General features: G+C 42.5%; 1 protein-coding gene across 5 annotated transcripts in view; it reads left to right on the forward strand.

Annotated features, from left to right (window-relative positions):
- LOC113830657 (solute carrier family 41 member 2) overlaps window positions 1–21,565 on the forward strand; it is a 106,043-nt gene that overhangs the window by 15,002 nt on the left and 69,476 nt on the right. For all 5 annotated transcript variants that reach the window (XM_027392522.2, XM_035450690.1, XM_027392523.2 and 2 more), the window contains exons 2-4: window positions 10,659–11,373; window positions 13,202–13,309; window positions 19,702–19,773. In XM_027392522.2, the coding sequence (XP_027248323.1) occupies window positions 10,822–11,373; window positions 13,202–13,309; window positions 19,702–19,773 (732 nt within the window). In that variant the 5' untranslated portion in view covers window positions 10,659–10,821. The remainder of the gene's footprint in view (window positions 1–10,658; window positions 11,374–13,201; window positions 13,310–19,701; window positions 19,774–21,565) is intronic.

The following is a 21,565-nucleotide window of genomic DNA, read 5'->3' on the forward strand; positions in this document are numbered from 1 at the left end:
AGAACCATTGATTTTACTTTAAAGATTTTTTGGACAGTTTCATACATATGTATACAATACATTATTTTTACTTATATTTGAGACATACTCTCTCTGTGACCCAGCCTAGCCTCAAACTTTGGTAGTCCTGTTTAAGTGCCTGGATTGCAGGTGTCAGCCATCACACCTGATTAAATGTTAGTTTTAAAAAAGTAGTATAGTTGGCCATGGGAGGAAGAGGCAGGTGGATCTCTGTGAGTACAGCCAGGGCTGTACATATAGTGAGACCATCTCTCAAGAAACATAAACGACAACAACAAAAATAAAGTATAAATAAAGAAGAAATGCAGAAGTGTAGAATCAGTAGTAGAAAAATAGAAATAGGAACTTATTAGATGAGTGAGTTGTGAGATTTGAGCTTCAGATGTGGCTGAACGTTTCCTTTCTACTGAAGTGAAGAACAGATATTCTGACTTTCATTATAGGAAAGCAAAACAATCAAGCTTCCAGCAAGATGTGGTGGCACATCTTTCTTCTAACACCCAGGGGGTAGAGGGAGGAGCTCCAGAGGTTCAAAGGCATCCTTGGAGATGTAAAGACAACCTGGGCTGCTGGAGATCTTGTCTCAAAAAATGGCCCCAGCAGGTTTAATGTTGCATTCCTTTAATCCCAACACTTGCAAGACAGATCTCTGAGTTTAAGGCCAGCCAGGGTGGGATAGTGAGCCCCCCACCTCAAAAAACAACACAGCAGGCTGCAGAGGACTCAGTCATTAAGAATGAGTGCTCCCTCCCTGAAGACCAACCACAGTTTGGTTCTCAGAACCCACAGTGGATGGCTCACAGCTACTTGTAATTCAACTCCAGGGGGTCTTGAAGTCCTCTTCTGGTCTCTGTGTCTTCCACATATCCAAAGCATACACACACATATACATTTAAAAAGAAAGGAAGAAAAGGAAGGGAGAGAGAGTAAATAAATAAATAAATCTAAAAACAGAAGAAAATGCAAACCAACACACACCCACACCCAGGCTTCTGCAGCAATATGTTGTGTATAGTTTCTAAATAAAGTTTACTGTGCATTTGTTTGAGGTGCTAAGTGGTGTAATATTCTCTGAAACTGCAAGTAATTAATGAATTTTACATGTCAGTTGCAAGAGAGTATTTTTCTTTGGCAGTTTTACAGAATATATGTAAGAAATATTTAAGATAGCAAGGTTGCTGAGTTTCTTGTCCTGCCAGGTCCTGCCATCCTTCTCAGCCCCAAATAAAAACACAAAGACATATATTAATCGTTAAACTTCTGGCTGATGACTGGGGCTTCTTATTGGCTAGCTCTGTCTTAATTATTAACCCATTTCTATAAATCAATGTAATTCCACATGGTGGTCTTGGCTTACAGGAGAATGCCTGGACCTGTTACTTCTTTGGTCAGCTACATGGTGTCCGTGTCTGGCAGGCTTTCCTGCCTACCTTTCCCAGAATTCTCCTAGTCTCCTAGTCCGGCCTATCTTCCTGCCTCTATTGGCTATTAGCCAGTGTTTTATTCATTAACCAATAAGAGAAACATATATACAGAAGGATATCCCCCATCATAGCACAATGGAGGAAGTATGTCCTTGATGGTTTTGCAAGCAGTTTTTCTACATTTCTGTGATTCAGCTTGTCTTCTATGACAAGCCTTGCTTCAGTTAGTCTTTCTCTCCCTCCCTCCTTCCTTCCTTCCTTTCTCTTTCTTTTGCCCTTTAAAATGATTTATTTTTGTGTGTGTGCGAGTTAGTGTTTTACCTGCATGTATGTCTGTGTGATGGTGTCTGATTCCCTGCTGCAGCTACAGTTACAGACAGTTGTGAGCTGCCATATAGGTGTTGGGTCCTCTGGAAGAGCAGCCAGTGTTCTTAACTGTTGAGACTTCTCTCCAGCCCTCTTCGTTTTGAGACAGGGTCTCTCTGTGTAGTCCAGCTGTCCTGGAACTCCTGGAACCTGTGTAGATCATGCTGGCCTTGAACTTACAGAGATCTGCCTCTCCCTCCCTAGTGCTAGGATTAAAGACTTTGTCATCCCATCCACTAATTATGTTGAGATGATTTTCACATTTCAGCTGGTTGTTGTGACAGGGGCTGGATATAATCTATATAATCTAGCAGAGGGTACTTGGTAGAGTACCACGTTTATGCAGTCCTTCTCATTTTGTGGATACGTCTGTGTTTATTCTGTCAACGTGTTCTTAGTAAATATAAGGTGGTTTAACAGTTGTGTTAGTTGATCTGTTGATATTATTTTATTTTTTTTTTGAGGTAGGGTTTTATTAGGCAGTTCAGGCTAGGCTTGAATTTTTAATCCTCTCTCCACCTTGTACTGGGATTAAGGCTTATCCATCATTGCCCCCTCCCACCCTTGAAGGGTTTTTTTTTTTTTTTCTATTTTACTCATGATGGCCTTGATACCTCTATCCAGCAGAGTGACTTACCACAGGTTACATCCTCAACTTTCAACATGTTTTTGGTGTATCTGTGTTCCAAGTTCTAAATATATTTATTTATTTTTTATGTTTTTGGTTGTGAGCCTAGCCTTTAATGGCTGAGCCATCTTTTCTTTTTTAAAAGTCTCTCTCTCTCTCTCTCTCTCTCTCTCTCTCTCTCTCTCTCTGTGTGTGTGTGTGTGTGTGTGTGCGTGTGTGTGTGAGAGAGAGAGAGAGAGAGAGAGAGAGAGAGAGAGAGAGAGAGAGAGAGAGAGAGAGAGAGAGAATATACTAAAGAACCAAATTAACTTCTCTGAGTCTCCTGAATTTGAAAATTTCTATGAGATGTAGTAAAGATTTAGCACATAAAGGATTTGTTGCCCCCACTATTTCTTTAGGCTTCAACACAGTTTTACAAATGTTTAGCCTGCCTTCCAGCTATGCAGAGCTTTAGGGCTGCCAGATTTGATGACGTTTTACAATAGTCTGCTGGCATTGGCTGGCTGTTGAGTAGTGGCTGATTCATGCCTAGATCTTCTCAGGCTTCTGTCTGTGTAGTATCCAGAACACCAGAGTGTTGTATGGTGGCCAGATACCCTTTCATACTTTTTGAATTTCCCCCAAGTTGTCAAGAAAGTTGATATCACTCCTAAGTCAAGCTTGTGAGTTCTTGAGTTCAGTATAGATGGAAAGGTTCTGGTTGAAGCTAACAAAGTGAAGAGTTTTCTTAGATGCCACCTCAGTGTACTTTAACCCCAAAGGAGAAAAAAAATTATTCTGTGTATATGTGTGTGTCGGGGGGCACATGTGCACTTCGTGTGTGAGTGCAGCTGTCTGTGGGGCCTGGATTTCCCTGGAGCTGATTTCTCAGGCAGTTTGAGCTGCCCGATGTGGGTATTGGGAACCAAACTTAGGTCCTCTGGAGAAGAACACGTTTTTATTGCACTTTAGATGTAAACTTATAATCAGACATCAGACAGGACAGTGTTTGGGGGAATATTAATTCTTACATTTCTGAGTACTTGTAAATCTGCTTAATGAAATAATGATAAGTAAAGTATATAAATCACTGTGCCTTGCCTGTTTTCACCTATATTCGTAGGATAGTTGCTGACCCAGCTCCTCATTCTTTACACTTTTGCCTGGGAATAGATTTCTTTTTTTTTCTTTCCAATTTTAGTTTTTGTTTTTTTAAAGATTTACTTATTTATTATGTAAAGTGTTCTGCCTGCATGTATGTCTGCAGGCCAGAAGAGGGCACCAGATTTCATTACTGATGGTTGTGAGCCACCATGTGGTTGCTGCGAATTGAACTCAGGACCTTTGGAAGCAAAGGCAGTACTCTTAACCACTGAGCCATCTCTCCAGCCCCTAGATTTTTTTTCTTGAGATGCAATAGCAAGAGGAAGTCACATATCTGCCCCCATCTTTGTACATTTCTAACTGGATGCCATAGTCTGTCTGAGGTAACAGAACATAATTGGGATGGCGGAGAGCTCCTTTACATTGCCATGCTGTTTGGTTTTTACAGTTCTGGGGATCAAACCAAAGACCTTGTACATGGTAGACAAGCGCTCTATCACTGAGCTACACCCCCAGTCCCATTTTTTTAAACCTCTTGCTAAATTGCTCAGCCTAGTCTTGAACTTGAGTGTTCGTGTCTCACTTCCCTAGTGCCTTGGGTTCAAGGTGTGGACCACCAAAAAGCTGGATTTTAACCTTTGGGAGCCAAGAATCAATTACACAAGAAGTACAAGGTGCCTTCTGTCACATAAGACTTGGCAGTGGGAGACTAAATGAATACTTTAACTCTTACAAGTTATTTTTAAAAAGTTGTAGCTGGGCATGGTGGCACAGGCCTTTAATCTCAGCACTCAGGAGGCAGAGGCAGCTGGATCTATCTCTGTGAGTTTGAGACCAACCTGATCTACAGATTGAGAACCAGGACAGCTAGAGCTGTTATACAGAGAAGCCCTGCCTAGAAACAAATGAAACAACAACAAAAAAAGTAAATATAACTGGAGCTGTATGTGGTAGTATGCACCTGTAATTCCAGTTTGGGAGGTGAAGACAGGAAGATTGCTGCAGGTTTGAGGCCAGCCTGGTCTATGTGAAGAGTCCCAGGCCAGCCAGGACTTCATAGTGAGATACTGGCTAAAAAAAACAACAACAACAAAAACTGAAATAAAAATTATAAACAGTAAGTGTGATGATGTAATGGCTATTTTTTACTGTCAGCTTGACTTGTAATCACCATGGAAACACATCTCTGGGTATGACTATGAAGATATTTCCAGAAATGTTTAACTGAAGAGGGAAGATAAACCCAGCACATGGAGGCAGAGTTTCATGGATCGGGTCAAATTGAGTGAAAAAGGAAATCAGGTTGAACACTAGCACTCTCTGTCTGCTTCCTGACTGTGGATACAGTGTGATCATGTACCTCATGATCCCTCCACACCACCAAATCTTCCTGACTATGAGCCAGAGAAACCCTTCCTCCCTCCCTCTCTTGAGCTGCTTTTGTCAGGGTTTTGTTAGCCTTTCCCGGGAAGGGGGATGCTAACTGTGTTGGTCATTTTAATGTTTGCCCTTCTCTCCTCTCTGTTTATTAATCTGGGAGATTTTCTTGAAGTGGCATACTTTTACTAGGGTCTTTGAATGAGACAAAAGTTCTGGGTGTTAGGGACAGTATGGTAGAAAGTATAGAAGTGCAGAAATTGTAAAGCAGATTGGATTGCAGGAGTCAGGGAATATAGCTCAGTTGAGAGATTGCTTACCTCGAATGGGCAAGGACCTGTGTTCAATTCAGGAGAACACACACACACACACACACACACACACACACACACACACACACACACACACACTCCTAGAGCAGAATTTGGTTGGTCTAGATAACCTGGAAAAACATTGTAGGGAGTCCAGTGGATAAGAGTGATGAAATCAAAGGGTTAAAAATGAGAATGGGCTGGACTTGGTGATGTGCACCTTTAATCCAGCATGAATCCCAGGCAGATCTCCGTGAGTACTAGGATAGCCTGGTATACATAGTGACTTCCTGGCTACCCTGGGCTACACAGTGAAACTTTCATGAGAGGAAAGGAGACGATAGAGTAAGGGGCAGAGAAGGAGAAGAAGAAATGAGGGAGGAACTGGATGGGGGGAGGTGTGAGGACTTTATTTTGGTTTAGGTCTTTAAAGGAAATTGAGCAGCCATGGCATTATTCTGCTGTTTGTGTGCTGCATAAATTGAGTTAAATAGAGCCAATCCTTGTCCTACACAATTAAGTGCTTAGTGGATATTATTAAAGGCATTAAGGTTTTTAAAGTAAAACAAGGAAGTAATTTGTATGCCATCAGGCAAGTTTAGTTTGGCATGAGCCTTCTGAGAGCAAACTTGATAAAGAGAGAATGGAAGGAACAGGATGCACTCCTGCAGGGTGGCAGGCAGAGCAAAGAATGCACAAAGTTGAGGCCAGGACTGGTAGCCCAGATACACTTCTTTTGTCTTTTACAAAGAAACAATTTTAACATTAATGCTAAAATTCTCATGATTCAAATTTCTTTCATGCAGAGTGCCTGGTGTTTATTTCTATTAAGTGTGTCACCCTGGAACAACTCCTTCACCAGTGGTTAGCTGGAGCAAGCCTTTCAGGGAACATGGAATGAAGTTTTCCATGAACCTAAATGTGTTGTATTTTTAACTTTAAAACCTTTTATTTATAATAATAATAATAATAATAATAATAATAATTCTTGCTGTTACTATTATTATTATTATGTGTGTAGGTCAGAGGGCAGTTTTTAGGAGTTGATTCTCCCAGTCAACATTTATGTGGGTTTCAGGGATTGAACTCGGAGTCTTCAGAGTTTGCATGGCCAGGCTGCAAATCACCCTCATCTGACTGGCCCCAGTAAGAGCTTTTAACTTGGTAAAATTTCAGAAGAAATTGTTCTGATTTTTGAGACTCAGATCTTTGGAAACTGTTATTTTGAAGCTCTTGACGGTTGATCGGAACCTTTAGTTGCTCAGTATGTCAGAGAGACTCCTCAAGGAAAGAAGGTAGCCATTTGGGGTCAGATCAGCTGGATTATTCCTCCTGGTGTGTGTGGCTGCTGATGCCAGCAGAGATGAAGATGTGTCATCCTTATTAGTATCCAGGAAACCATGGCAACAGATAGAGATCAATGCCAGTGAAGATGAAGATGTGTCATCCTCATTAGTGTCCAGGAAACCATGGCAACAGGTAGAGGTCATCATCCTCTCATAGGAGAGGAGCAATGTCTGGGATTAATGGTAAGATCTGCTACAGCACCACCCATACTGGAGCATTCTTTAAAAAATTAGAGTTACTATTTTATGAGTATGAGCATTTTGTCTATGTGTATGTATGTATACCGTGTGTGTGCCTGATACATGAGGATCAGAAGAGGGAGTTTGATCCCCTGAGACTGGAGTGAGCAGCCATATTGGAGCTGGGAATTGAACCTGAGTTTTCTGCAAGAGCACCAAGTGCTGTTAACCATTGAGCCAGGCCTCTCTATCCTTAAGCACTTATGTAAGATGAATGCATGATTCAGGGAACAGTAGCAAATGCTTGCTAAGACCTTGAAGCTTAAGTTATATAAGCAGTACTCCAGGAAGGGTCCTGTGCTTTTATACTATCCCTCAAACCATTCTCTTGCATGGATCCTCTCATGGATCCCTCCCTCCCTTCCATTCCATTCTCTCTCTCTCTCTCTGTCTCATTTTGTCTTGATGACTAGTAGTGTGTGTGTTCACACTGTTTACATACTAGTTCACACTCACATTTGGTCTCAAGGGTAGATCAGATTATTGAATGTATTAGAAAATGCTTCTCATACTTGATTGTGTGTGTAAATCAGGGATATTAGGAAAAGTGCAGCTTCTGATTTAGTCCACCCCTCCCCACACACACACTATACAAGGTTTCAATACCTAGCCCTGCCTAGTCAGGTTTCAATACCTAGTCCAGGAACTTAACTATGTAGACCAGCTTGGCCTCAAAGTCAAGGTGACCTGCTGGTCTCTGCCTCCAGAGTGCTGGGATTAAAGGTGTGTGCCACCACACCCAGCTTTTCTCTCTGTATCTGGGCTTGGTTGTGCAGGCCCATGATCCCAACTACTCTGGAGAATGAGGCAGGAGGATTACAAGTTCAAGGTCTGCCTGGGAAACTTAGAGAGACGCTGCCTCAAAATAAAAAAGTAAAAACAGCTGGGGTGATATCTCAGGTTGAATGATTACACAGCCTGTATAAATCCTTGTGTTCAGTCCTCAGTGCCACAGAAAATAAAAAGCACTCAAATTGCCTATAGGACTTGAAATAATATAAATGGTACATGTCTTAGTTGCTGTTCTGTTGCTGTGAAGAGACACCATGACCAGGGTAGCTCTCATAAAAGAAGAATTGATGTCGGGCTTGCTCACAGTTTAAGAGGATTAGTCCATTATTATCAGGGCAGGAAGCATGGAAGCACACAGGCAGGCATGACATGGTACTGGTGTAGCTGATCTGCAGGCAGCAGGCAAAGACAGACACACTGGCCTGGCATGGACTTTTGAAGCCTCAAATCCCAACCCCCAGTAACACACCTCCTCCAACAACGCCAATCCTAATACCTGACAGCTCATCAACTGGAGACTAAGCATCCAAATCTGTGAGCCTATAGGGGCCATTTTCATTCAACCAACCAGAGCATATGAATTGTATATATACTGTATTGTTAGGGACCGATGACAAGAACAACCAGTAGTACCTATTCAGTACAGATACGTTTCCCTCTTTGAGACAGGATCTTATGTATTCCAGGATGGCCTTGAACTCTGTAGAATGAGTTTGAACTTTTGATTTTCCTGCTTGTATCTCTTTAGTGCTGCGATTGCATCATCTATCACCAAGTCCAGTTTCTGTGGTGCTGGGCCTTAAACCTAGGTCATAGTGCATGTTTAGGCAAGAAGTGTGCCAGTGAGCTACACCAGCCCCTAGATACACCCTCCCAGATGTTTTCTATCTGTGACTGGCTGAATTTGCAGCTGTAAAAAACAACCCTGGTATATGGAGATCCAGCTGTAGTACTTAATCCAGTCACTAGATTCCTGGTGCCACTCCATAGAAGTCAGTGCCATAATCCCCTGCGGAAGTTAAGAACACAGGAGCCATACATACATGCATAGATATTCTGAATTGGGAGGTCTGGAATCTTTGAGCCAACCCTGTAAGAATGTTCCTTATCAGTAGTTATCAGGTTTCCCCCAGTACTAAATGAAGAAGAGGGGACAATAAGATAGATAAGCCAGCCCCAGTACCTGCTTGTCTTCCAGACCCTTATCTGGTTCTCCTCTTGTCTTTCTTTGTGCTCAGGACACCGTGAGGAATGAAAGTGTCATGAAGTCAACAGTATAGTCTAGCTTGGTAGGTGAGTAGTGCTGTATAGGGCAGGGGGCCATGTGTCTGTATCATATCAGTGCCAGGCTCTTGGCCTTGATTCTCCAGGAAGTGTAAGACAGCCTGCATGTTCCTGAGAAACATCTGAGGCATCATGAAGTTACTGTGCAGTTAGGTGCTGCCAGGGGGGGCATATATGGCCTTGCAGCTCAGTGCCAGTTGGTGACTAGCTACACTAGCTATCTGTGTGTATCTTTTGAGACTCTAGTCACTAGCTAACAGTCAGAGACCTACTTGGGGACATTAGACCCTAGAAGACTTGAGGAACACGGAAAGGCATTACCAGCTTTGTTTTGGTTGGCTTACAAAATGGAGGACTGAGTATTTATCGTTATTTTTAGTTATGTCCTAAATAATCTAAGGAATATATATATATATATATATATATATATATATATATATGTGTGTGTGTGTGTGTGTGTGTATATATATATATACACATATATATATGTGTGTGTGTATACATACATACATACATACATACATACATACATACATACATACATAGGCTTTTCAAGACAGGGCTTCTCTGTGTAACGGCCCTGGTTGTCCTGGAATTCACTTTGTAGACCAGACTGGCCTTGAACTCACAGAGATCCACCTGCCTCTGCCTCCCAAGCTCTGGGATTAAAGTTGTGCGCCGCCACCACCCAGCTAAGGAATATATTCTTAAGTCAATTTAATGATTGTTTTGTATATGAGAATGATAGATGACTCTAACCTAGTTTTATATGTGGACTAAATGCCCTGTACTGTATTCAGGATACCTATAAAGTGTTTTTACAGTAAATGTCATCTTTGTCTCTTCATATTTTAATGAAAAATGTGTAATAACCTATAAGTAAAGGAATATGGCTTATTAGTTAATACAGTATCATGGTATATACTTTATTGTGTTTTTTATATTGACATGTATAAGTGGCCGAGACTACTTATTTATTTTGGTGCTGAAACTCAGAAACAAGCACAATTTAATTTTGAGTCCTCTCCATAGTGATAGGAGCTTCTTTTCCTCCTCCTCCTTTTGGTTTTGTTAGAAAGAGGGTCTCATTCTGTAGCCTAGGCCAGTCTCTATCTTTTGGCAGTCCTCTACTTGGCCTCCTAAGTGCTACCACAGGAGTATGCCACCATGTGCAGCAGATGCCATCACTTTGTATCTTAAATGTATCCCCTGTAGAACTTCAGAGGCAGTCGAAGACCTCATATGGGCTTCAGTTACATGAAACGTACAAAAATAGAAACACTTTTACCCAAGATAGATTATAAAATGTTTACACATTTTGTTTGTTTTGTCCTTTTTGAGGCAGGATCTCGATGTGTACTCCTGACTGGCTTGGAACTCACTGGCTTCAAGCTTAGAGATCTGCTTGCCTCTCCCTCCTGAATACTACTAGTAGTATTAAAGGTGTGCACTACCACACCTGGCTTCTGCACTGTATTTTTATTAAAAATGCAGTTGTGTGTCACAAAACAGATCTGTGTCCAACTCTTGGAATAGAGTATGGCTCCTGCACTTATATGAAAATTAGTATAAGTGTGGTTAATCTAAGTTTTTGTTTGTTTGTTTGTTTTTCAGGACAGGATTTCTCTGTATTGTTTTGGAGCCTGTCCTGAAACTCACTTGGTAGGCCAGGCGGGTCCTGAACTCAGAGAGATCAGCCTGTCTCTGCCTCCCTAGTGCTAGGATTAGAGGCATGAGCCACCAACGCCTGGCCTCTAAGTTTCAAATTTTATTTTTTCCTTTGCAGATTGAATCCCTCTCTGGAACTGGTAAATGTTTTTTACCAGAGGAAACGTTTCCTGTCCAGTAAAGTCAATGGCTTAACTTCGGCAAATACTGGTGTGACTTTGCTTCTGCTATGCTCCACGAAGCTTGAGTCTGAAGGATACAGTGCTTTTTGTGATGACAATATGACTCACAGTAAAGGAAGATCTGTCACTTGCAAGACAAGTGGCAGTCCAGATAGTGGAGGAGGTTTTGTAGATTGGACTTTAAATTTAAACACAATTCAGTCTGACAAGTTTTTGAACTTACTTTTAAGTATGGTGCCAGTCATTTACCAGAAGAACCAGGAAGACAGGCATAAAAAAGCAAATGGCATTTGGCAGGATGGACTGTCAGTTGCAGCCCAGACCTTCAGCAAGAGGTCAGAGCCACATCTGGACTACCACGAGTTCTCAGAGCAGGCTTTCCACAGCAGCAGTGGGCATGCTCCAGCCAGCTGCAGCCCCAAATATGACGACTATGCCAGCTATAACTACTGTGATGGGAGGGAGGCTTCAGAAACCACAGCCATGTTACAGGACGAAGATCTGTCCAGTGAGGGTGATGATGTTATTGTGGAAACAAACCAGAAGCTACCCAAGGAGTCTAGTGGCATCATGGCTCTGCAGATACTCGTGCCATTCTTGCTGGCTGGGTTTGGAACAGTCTCTGCCGGCATGGTTTTGGACATAGTACAGGTGAGTTTTCATCTTTAGTTTCTGTGTGCGTGCGTGCGTGCGTGCGTGCGTGCGTGCGTGCGTGCGTGCGTGCGTGCGTGCGTGCGTGCGTGCGTGCGCTTTTGCACATGGGCTCCAGTGCACTAGAGGCCAACCTTGGATGTCTTCCTTAGTTGCTTTCCACTTGTTTTGTGAGGCAGGGTCTCTCACTTCTACCTGGAAGTTACTGACTCAGTTGGCAGCTGGTGACACTCTAGGGGTCCAGCCTGTCTCTGTCTCCTCAGCATTGGGATTATGAGTGTGCCACTGTGCTTGACTTTCTGGATTTTTAATTCATTCATTAATTAATTTGAAACAAGAATTTCCACATCTCCCTGGCCATCCTGGAACTCACTATGTAGACCAGGCTGGCCTTGAACCCACGGAGATCCAGCTGCTTTTGATTCTGCCTCCCAAGTGTTGGGAATAGAGGTGTGTGCTATCCCTCCCGACTAGCTTTCTTTTTTGTCAACATAGGTTCTGAGGATTGAATCTAGGTCCTTATGCTTTACTCGCTCCAACCCTTCCCCTTCTCTCCCCTCCCCTCTTTCTTCCCCTCTCCTTCTCCTCTTCCCCTCCACTCCCCTCCCATCCTCTCCCCTCCTCTCCGTTCTCCTTCCTTCTCTTTTCCTTTCCTCCTTCATTGCCCCTGTCTGTCAATAGGGTATTGTAAGACCCCCCCCCCCCCGGAAAGCTCAGGCTTCCAGTATCTTAGCCCAGGACCAAGGCCACCTCAATCACTAGGCTGAGTCGAAAGCTTGATGCAAACTGCATGAGGCTTTATTATTGTTTAACTAGCTAACCCCATGTTAGCTCTGGTCTTTCACCCATCCACCATTGTGGATGGCTACAAAAGACAGTTCGAAGCGGTTGCATAGAGATCTTATAGGGCAGCGTAAGGGGAGTGTCTAGGGGTATGCACAGGCTCAGGATTGGTGTGCCTCCAGGCTTGGAGTGCTTGCCCTGTGTTGATTGGCCAACTGGTTGTTATGGCCCATAGGTCCTCCCAGGGCAGTTGCTATGCTCTGCATGTCATTGCTGTGCGCTTGTCAGTAAAGCACACCCAGAGCCATAAAGCATAGCACCACCAGCTAACTTCTGATTGGTTCCTTGCCACAAGGCAGGCATCTGACCTCTAAGTGACCAAGGCAAGCATGTGTTCAGCTGTTATGGCTGCTGAAATGGGGAGCTGGCCCCTTCACTATGTGGATCACAAGTTTAAGGCTGACCTGGGCTATAATAGTGAGTTAATAACCAGCCTGAGCCAACTTAAAAACTCAAGCCACATAGCAATGTGGCTCAGTGGTAGAGTGCTTTCCTAGGATGTGATAGGCTGTGGACTCCTCCATCTTGAGCAATGCTGAAAAAGAACAAAAAAGTATGACACAGTCAATCTTAGGAGCCCCAGGGTTAGTTAGCTTATTAGTGTTAGCTGTAGAATGGGATACAGTGGTAACAGATGTTGAGCCAACTACAGCTGACTCTTCTAAAGTCATTCAGATAGTGACCTCAGGAGGGTACAAGTTCACTGATTAGATAACCTGTGCTGTCTTTAAAACTTGGAAGCAAAATCAGGTGAGGTGATACGTACCTTAATCTCTGTTCCCAGGAACCAGAAGCAGGCGGGTCTCTGAGTTTGAGGCCAGGCTGGTCTACATACTGAGTTTCAGTCCAACCAGGGCCACGTGGTGAGACTCTGTCTCTATAGCAGTGACAACAACAAAATGGAGAAGCAAATTTGGAAGTAAAACCCTGGGGTCTTTAGAAACGCCCTTGTTCTAATGAGTGGTTGTTTTCTTTTGTTTCATAGCATTGGGAGGTGTTCAAGAACGTGACAGAAGTTTTCATTTTAGTCCCTGCACTTCTTGGTCTCAAAGGGAACTTGGAAATGACACTGGCTTCTCGATTATCCACTGCAGTAAGTTTTCCTACTTCCTTTTATGTGCATCAGTCCTCTCTACTTAGAAGAGCCTGTGTGATTTGTAGGTTGCAGACCTCCGAGTTATGCTGAATACTTTTGACTTACATGGTGCCATGAAAGTTCCTGGCGTTCTCTCATCTGAGAATATAAACCTGCTTTCCCATATCACCTGAAGCAGCAATATGTTTGCCTCCTTTGATGCCAGGCCATGTTAGCAGCTGTTAGGGTGCAATGCATGGAGTAGGCAAATTCTGAGAATATATAGGTCTGTGATTGGTAGAGTTGAAAGTAGAGCTGGAATCCTATGTATTTGCTTCCATAATCTGACCAATTAAAATATATACTGCTGATCTTTTTATGTCAGTTAATCCATATCATAAATTTATTGGCTATATGCTTTTTCTTTTTCAGATAGGGTCTCAAATTTGCTATGTAGATCAGGCTGAACTCACAGAGGTCCTCCTGCCTCTGCCTCCTAAGTCCTGGAATTAAAGGCATGTGCCAACACACACATGGCTATATCCTTTTATATTATATAATCCCACAGTTCGATTTATCATCTGTTATTGGATATATAAACACTTTCTAATGGTGTCATTATAAATGAGTTGGAGAAATGACTCAAAGATTAAGAGCCCTTACCTACATTAACTACGAGTAGACCTCCAAGATCTGTCCATTGGGGAATAGCAGACAGCATGAATCTCTCCAGCCTTTCCCCAAGTATCTGAATAAAGTGTTTTGACTCCAGAAAAAAAAAAAAAAAAAAGAACACTTATTTTGGTTTCTGCTACGTGGCAGGTCATAACTATCCATAACTACAGCTCCAGGAGATCTGATGCCTTCTTCTGGCCTATAGGTACCAATCATGTGGTATGCATACACTCACAAATAAATAAGTAATGCTGAGCCGGGTGTTGGTGGCACACGCCTTTAATCCCGGCACTCGGGAGGCAGAGGCGGGCAGATCTCTGTGAGTTCAAGGCCAGCCTCATCTCCAGAGTGCCAGGATAGGCTCCAAAGCAATACAGAGAAACCCTGTCTCGAAAAACCAAAAAAAAAAAAAAAAAAAAAGTAATGCTGAATATCCTTCCTTCCTTTCTTTCTTCCTTCCTTCCTTCCTTCCTTCCTTCCTTCCTTCCTTCCTTCCTTCCTTCCTTCATTCCTTCCGTTTTTAAGCTAAGGTGTCTCTCTGTAGCCATGGCTGGCCTGGAACTCATTATGTAGTCCAAACTGACCTTAAAATCAGAGATCTTCCTGCCTCTGTCCCAAGTGCTGGGACGCACCACCATACCTGTCATGGCAAATAATGCAAGTGAATGACAGTGCAGGCATAAATCCAAAGTAAAAATGAGGTAGAACAGACCAATTATTAGATACTGATTTATTGATTTATGTAGTGATTTACTTAAAGCATAGCTTATACTGCATATTTGCCAAGCATGACTTCACTTGGTACCCGAAACAGAATCACCTGGAAAAAATACCTGAAACAATGGGTCATTGTCCTTAACAGCCTGCTGACTGCCATGTAAGCTTCTGTAAAACTTGCTTGCTTGCCTGCTCCTCCTTGTGGAAGAATGCTACTGGAAGGGAACTAAAAGGTGGCTTTTGCCTCACTTGTTGCATGGACTTTGTTGTGATAAATACAGTTAAACATACAGGTTTTTAAGCAACTTGATCATTTTGCCAGGAATAGTGAAGTTTTGGTTCAATTTTCTCAAAGAACATTGTTCTAAAAGCATTTGTTGTTCTTGATCCTTGTCCAGCATTTGTTTAGATTCATAAAAAATAAGCTATGCCATTCTATTTTGAAATAGGTCATTCTGTAAGGCATAGGTGGCCAAAGGGCTAAAGCAAAGTGACCAGTCTATCACTGTAAGTTAGGCTAAAGATGGTGTTGATTTGGATTATGGTGGCAGGAGAGGATGTGGTGAAATTGTTGGGATCTAGAACTAATTGCCAAAGAATGGCAAAAGACTGTAGAGTAGTCATTCTAAATTCCTTTACCTGAAGATGGCAGAACAACAGGTTAGTCAGTGGAAAAGTGCGAGCTGGTGGCAGTGCGCTGAGTCATAGTCATTACCAAGAGAAGCCGAGCTCACGTGTATGAGGCTGAGTTTGCGCATCCTTAGTTTGTCGGCTGGTAAAGTAACTCCATGTTAGTGACTTCTTAGGAACAGCCTGAATCTCACCTTTTCTAGACTCTTTCTCCACTCTCTCCATTCTGTGTTGCTGCTCCCTCACATCTTTTGTTGCTATTTCTTCTACTTGTTTTCATTTATTTCTCTTTGCTCTTTTTCATAATTTGAGGGTTTAACAACATTTAATTAAAATGTAATTACATTATTTCCCCCTTCCTTTTTCTTCCTTATGTCATGTCTGCCCACATCCATACTCCCTCACAAATTCATGGTCTCTTCTTTTTTAATGTACATTGGTGTTTTGCCTGCATGTATGTCTGCGTGAGGGTGTTGGAACCCCTGGAACTGGAGTTACAGAAAGTCTTGAGCTGCCATGTGGGTGCTGGGAATTGGAAGAGCAGCCAGCACTCCCATGTCCTCGTCTTCTTTAATCCTTGTTGTTATATGTGCATACACACAAACGGAAACACAGCTCATGAGCCCTTTTAGTGCTGCCTGATGCACGTGTTTCTAGGACTGACTGCTTGACACTGAATAAGCAATTAGGAGACTCATCCCTGGGAAAGACTAGTTTTTCCTCTCTCAGCAGTACTTGCCTATAGCTCTTCATCTAGGGGCCAGCCCCATGAGACTTCCCCCATCTACATTGGGATGGCAGCTGGTGTTAGGATTGTTCAGGTCTTGTTCAGGCAGCCATGTTGTTGAGATTTCATGGGTGTAGCTTCCCTGTCTAGATAAAGGACACCATTACACAGCAGACCCCTTGTTCTCTGGTTCTTAGAATCTTTTCACCCCTTCTTTGATGGGCCTTTTCATGTCAGTGTGCTGTAGATATATTCACTGGGGTTAGGTATCCTATGGCCAGTTGTTCTCTGCATTTTGAACAGTTGTGTGGTTTTCTGTAATGGTCTCTGCTGCAGAAGAATCTTCTTGGATGAGGGCTGAGCTCTATACTTGTGTGTGGCTTAAGGGTAACTATTTAGAGTGCAGTTAGGAATTATACTGGTTTAGGAAAGTGCTGGAAATAGGTTCCTCTTTAAGATCCATGACCTCATCAGCCATGCGTAGTCTGTGTACTTGTGGTAATGTAAAGGTTGCTGGTGCGATGACCAGAGAAACAGCCTCAGCACTGGGGTGGGGAGAGAGCTGTGTGAACTTGGCAAGGGGATGTCTGGATGCTCACTGTTTCTGACTGCCTTCCAAAAGTCATGACCTCCCCCTCTCTTGTGTTTTCCCAGTTTTAGATAGTTTCTGCCATGGATGTTGTGTGGACAGGAATTCTGTGGAATGTAGCTCCCACCTGGGAAGAGTTGGATAGTGATGGTATCAAGTTAATCTGCCACCGATTTCCTTAGCCAGTAATCTCATTCTCTCCCTGTGCCACCCTTGATCTCTTATAGACCCTAATACATGGGTGCCTCTGCTGCTTATGTTAGACCCCCGAAAACTCAAGTATCCGGGGTCCCAGGCCACATTCGTGGTCACCCCAATCACCAGGCGGATTCGAGAGCTTGCTGCAAACTGCACGAGGCTTTATTGTAATTTAACGAGCTAACCCCATGTTAGCTCGGGTCTTTCACCCACCTGCCATGGCGGACAGCTAGAAAAGACGGCTCCTAGGGTCTCCCAAAAGATCTTATAGGGCAGCGTAAGGGGAGTGTCTAGGGGTACGCACAGGCTTACGCACAGGCTCACGATTGGTGTGCTTCCAGGCTTGGAGGGCTTGCCCTGTGTTGATTGGTCAACTGGTTGTTATGGCCCATAGGCCCTCCCAGGGTGGTTGCTATGCTCTCTCCGTCATTGCTGTGTGCTTGTCCGTAAAGCACACCCATAAAGCATAGCGCCACCAGCTAACTTCCGATTGGCTCCTTGTCACGAGACAGGCATCTGACTTTCTAGTGACTAAGGTTCCTTGTCACAAGACAGGCATCTGACCTCTAAGTGACCAAGGCAGGTTTATGGCAAGCACGTGTTTGGCTGTTATGGCTGCCAAAAGGGAAGCTGGTTCCTTCACTTATTAGCAACTGGAGGCTTTATGTCTAATGCTTTTTTATGGAGCTAGTTGTCTTAGGTTTCTAACTATAGCCATCAGCATCTTTTTGTTTTGTTTTGTTTTTCCAGACAGGGTTTCTCTGTATAGCTTTTGGAACTCACTGTCCTGGAACTCACTCTGTAGACCAGGCTGGCCTTGAATTCACAGAGATCCACCTGTCTCTGCCTCCCAAGTGCTGGTATTAAAGGTGTGCGCCACCAATGCCCGGCATCAGCATCATTTTTAATGAGTTACTGAAAATGCACACCAATCTTTGCCTTCCTCTTCAGCTCTAACTCTGAGGTGGATTCACTCTTTAAACATTGCTCTTTTGAGTAGAGCTGCAGATTGTTAGAGCTATAAACATGACTGAATCGATAACTATTGTCAGGTTTAGTAAATAGATCTATAAAGACTACATGAATAATTATTCTAACACACTGAGAAACCTCAATATTTGCATTATTAGCTGGATACTTTGAGGCCAAAGTCCACAGGGAGAATAAAAAAAAATGGTTTCTAAATTGAATAGATGGCATCTTTTTTTTTTTTTTGGTTTTCGAGACAGGGTTTCTCTGTGGCTTTGGAGGCTGTCCTGGAACTAGCTCTTGTAGACCAGGCTGGTCCCAAACTCACAGAGATCCGCCTGCTTCTGCCTCCCGAGTGCTGGGATTAAAGGCGTGTGCCACTACTGCCTGGCATAGATGGCATCTTGATGTGACACTTCACCTGCTGGTTTGCTGCTACTGAGACAATGCTAGTCTGTCCATAGGTAAAACTTCTGTAAATAATGATTTTAGGTGTTTCTGTGGTGCAGGATATTGAGCCCAAGGCCTTGTGTGTGCTGTATCTCCTTTATTCACTCTTGTGTAGAATTTTAAAAAGCTTGAAAGTTAGGTGGTGGTGCATGCCTTTAGTCCCTGTACTTGGGAGACAGAGGCAGGAGGATCTCTGTGAGTTTGAGGCCAGCCTGGTCTACAGAGAGAGAGAGAGAGTTCTAGGACAGGCTCCAAAGCTACACATGAAACTTTGTCTTGAAACCCCCCCCCAAAAAAAGCTTTAAAAAATTTATTTAGTGTATGTGTGTGTGAATGTAAGCATGCACATACTGTGTGTGTGTGTGGTGGGGGGGTCAGGACAACTTGCAGGAGTCATGTCCCTCACCCCACCCCCTACCCCATACCATGTGGCTTCCAGGAATCAGGCTTCAGTTGCTAGGCTTGGACAGTGAACACCTTCACTACTGAGCTATCTCACTGGCTCCAGATGTTTTTATAACATTTGAAATCTTCCAGACTAGATGATGGATAATTAAAACCTAACTCAGTGTAATATATTTATAAATGTGTGTGTGTGTATTGCTAATGATTGTCCATTGATTTCCAAATTACTACAATGCAAAAACTTGGAAAATTTGTATGTGTGTGTGTGTGGGGGGGTGTATTTTTAAAATCCTGAGTGGTTGAGAAACTTATCTGGATCACAGAACAGTAGAATATGTGAATATTGTCTTTATTTAGTAAAATATTCTTCCACTTACCAGAAAATGTATATGTATTTTGATGACTGGAGGTATATAATCAAAATCTGTGAACTGAATGAGTTCTTATTGCTAATAATTGTACTCATGGCTCAAATACAGATAGATTATGTATACATGAACAATTTCTTTCTTTCCCTTTGGCCAATAACTCTTTGAATTATATTAGTTTTATGCTATGAAATGATGTACCAACAGCTCAAATTTATAGCATTTTTTTCTGTTGGGTCTCATTATATCAAATTTGGCATGTGAGGATAATAATTGATGATGTAGTTATAACATCTGACAGTAGATGGATGGCTATAACTTGTTGCCTAAAACATTTTCCCCATCTCTGCCAACCCGATGTCAAATAGCAGGCTGGTGGTGAGTTTAGAATTGCTCTGAACACAGGCTGCACACAGCACATTTGTTTTGTTTTTTGTTTTTCGAGACAGGATTTCTCTGTGTAACCCTGACTGTACTGGAACTCACTCTATAGACCGGGCTGGCCTCAAACTCACAGAGTTCCACCTGCCTTTCTCTGCCTCCCAAGAGCTGGAGTCAAAGGCATGAGCCACCACTTCTAGGCGAACACAGCAGATTTACTAAAGGAGTGTTTGTGCTTTAACATTTGGGTTTTGTTTAAATAGAGCAGATAACAGAGTGATGCTAATATCCTCCTTGACAGGTAAATGTTGGGAAGATGGACTCACCCATTGAAAAGTGGAATCTAATCATTGGCAACTTGGCTTTAAAGCAGGTAAGTGACACATTTATTTATAGATCTGGGGTGTGAAATCTACCATTTGTTTCATGAGGCCCAAAGCAATAACTTCATACCCTGAAAAGGTGATGGCATCAGTTGATGCCATGACCTTTGAAAGTTATTTTATTTTTAAAACTGATCCACTTCTTCCAGATGTAAAACAGTGTGCAAGTACACCATACTGTAATAGAGCCAGCTTTTGTATTAATACTTATACAAAATTTAAGAATTCATTGTTTAAGTACTGTCATAGTTGCTATGAAGAAGACAACATAATCAAGGCAACTCTTATAAAAGGAAGAATTTAATTGGGGGCTTACTTACAGTTTTAGAGGGTTAGTCCGTGATTATCATGCCTGGAGGCAGACAGGTATGGTGTTTTAGCAGTGCTGAGAGCTTACATCCTGATCCTCAGGCAGCAGGCAGAGAGAGAGACTGGGCCTGGCAAGGGCTTTTGAGATATTCTCACTGTTTCTCTGCATTTATGTGTTTGTTTATTTTCGAGGGTAAGGAAGGGATGTCATGTATCCCCGGCTGGCCTTAAACTTTTCATGTAGGTGAGGATGACCTTGGACTTCTGATTGTCGTGCCTCCTGAGTGCTGGGATTACAGAGGTGCATCACCAGTCCTGTTTTATGTGGTGATCAGGATTGAACCAGAGCTGTGTGTCCACTCCAGCTGACCCCATCTCTAGCCCCATCTTTATTATTTTGGGACAGACTTCCGGTGTTGCTCAGGCTGGCCTTAAACTCAAGAGTTTTCTTGCCTCAACTTCGGAGGCATGCCATCATGCCCTGTTTTTTGTGTTTTGTTTGTATTAGTTTTAGCTTTTATTTTTTAGGTGAAATCACTGTTTCTCAGCCTGATCTCAGACTCCCAGGTTCACAGGAACACAATACCAAGACTGCCTTTAATACTTCTAAGCACATTAGTTGCTTAGTTAAATGAGCTCTTATCTGGATAATGTGGTCACTCACTTGTTTATGTTGATTTTCCTTAGTTAACGTTGTCATTGTTAATATTAATAAACCTTTCAATTACCAGTAACATTTACGATGGACCAGGACTTACATATCATCTCTGGCTCTTTCTATTTGAAGGTGTCTCCTCTGCCCCTTCATCTATTCTCTCCTAATTCTTAGGTAAATGATTTCAGTTGTCATGACTAACTCTTTAGCTACTGTGATCATCAAGAATATGTACTAATTTTAGCTTAGCTAGGCCTTAAGATTGAGAACATGGTTGTGGGAATATAGCTTCATGCATTGCATTTCAAGGACCAAAGAGTCCTGAAATAAATGCCTGTTCATATCTATGCAGTTGCTTCTAAGTTTGTAGGATTAAGAACTAAAAAAATCTGAGCCCCAACCTTACTGTAAATCTGCTTGTAACATAAACCAGTTGTAGAGCCTTTATTAACTTACATAATCACCTGGGCTTCAGTTTTGTCTTTTCAATCCTGTTTATTTTGTTAGAAAAGTCTAAGAACTGTTCAGCTTGACAGCGTAGGAATTTAGTCAGGATGGTAAAAAACGTTGACTAACAGGGTGTCTATCAGTGTTTATCGGTATATCAAACATGCAGGAAGTTTGTCCCCAGTAACAACAACAGATCAAAACCAAGACCTTACAAACATTTATCAATCAGTAGAGCAGTATAACAAATCAAGAAATCAAAAATATATTGATTTAAGCACTGAACACTCTGAAGCTGTGGCTATGACATGAATGATTTATATAGATCACTGTTATCAATCCCCACCTCAGCCTGTGGCACTCTTTCTTCC

Source organism: Cricetulus griseus (genome assembly GCF_003668045.3).
Source record: "Cricetulus griseus strain 17A/GY chromosome 1 unlocalized genomic scaffold, alternate assembly CriGri-PICRH-1.0 chr1_0, whole genome shotgun sequence".
Lineage (NCBI taxonomy): Eukaryota > Metazoa > Chordata > Mammalia > Rodentia > Cricetidae > Cricetulus > Cricetulus griseus.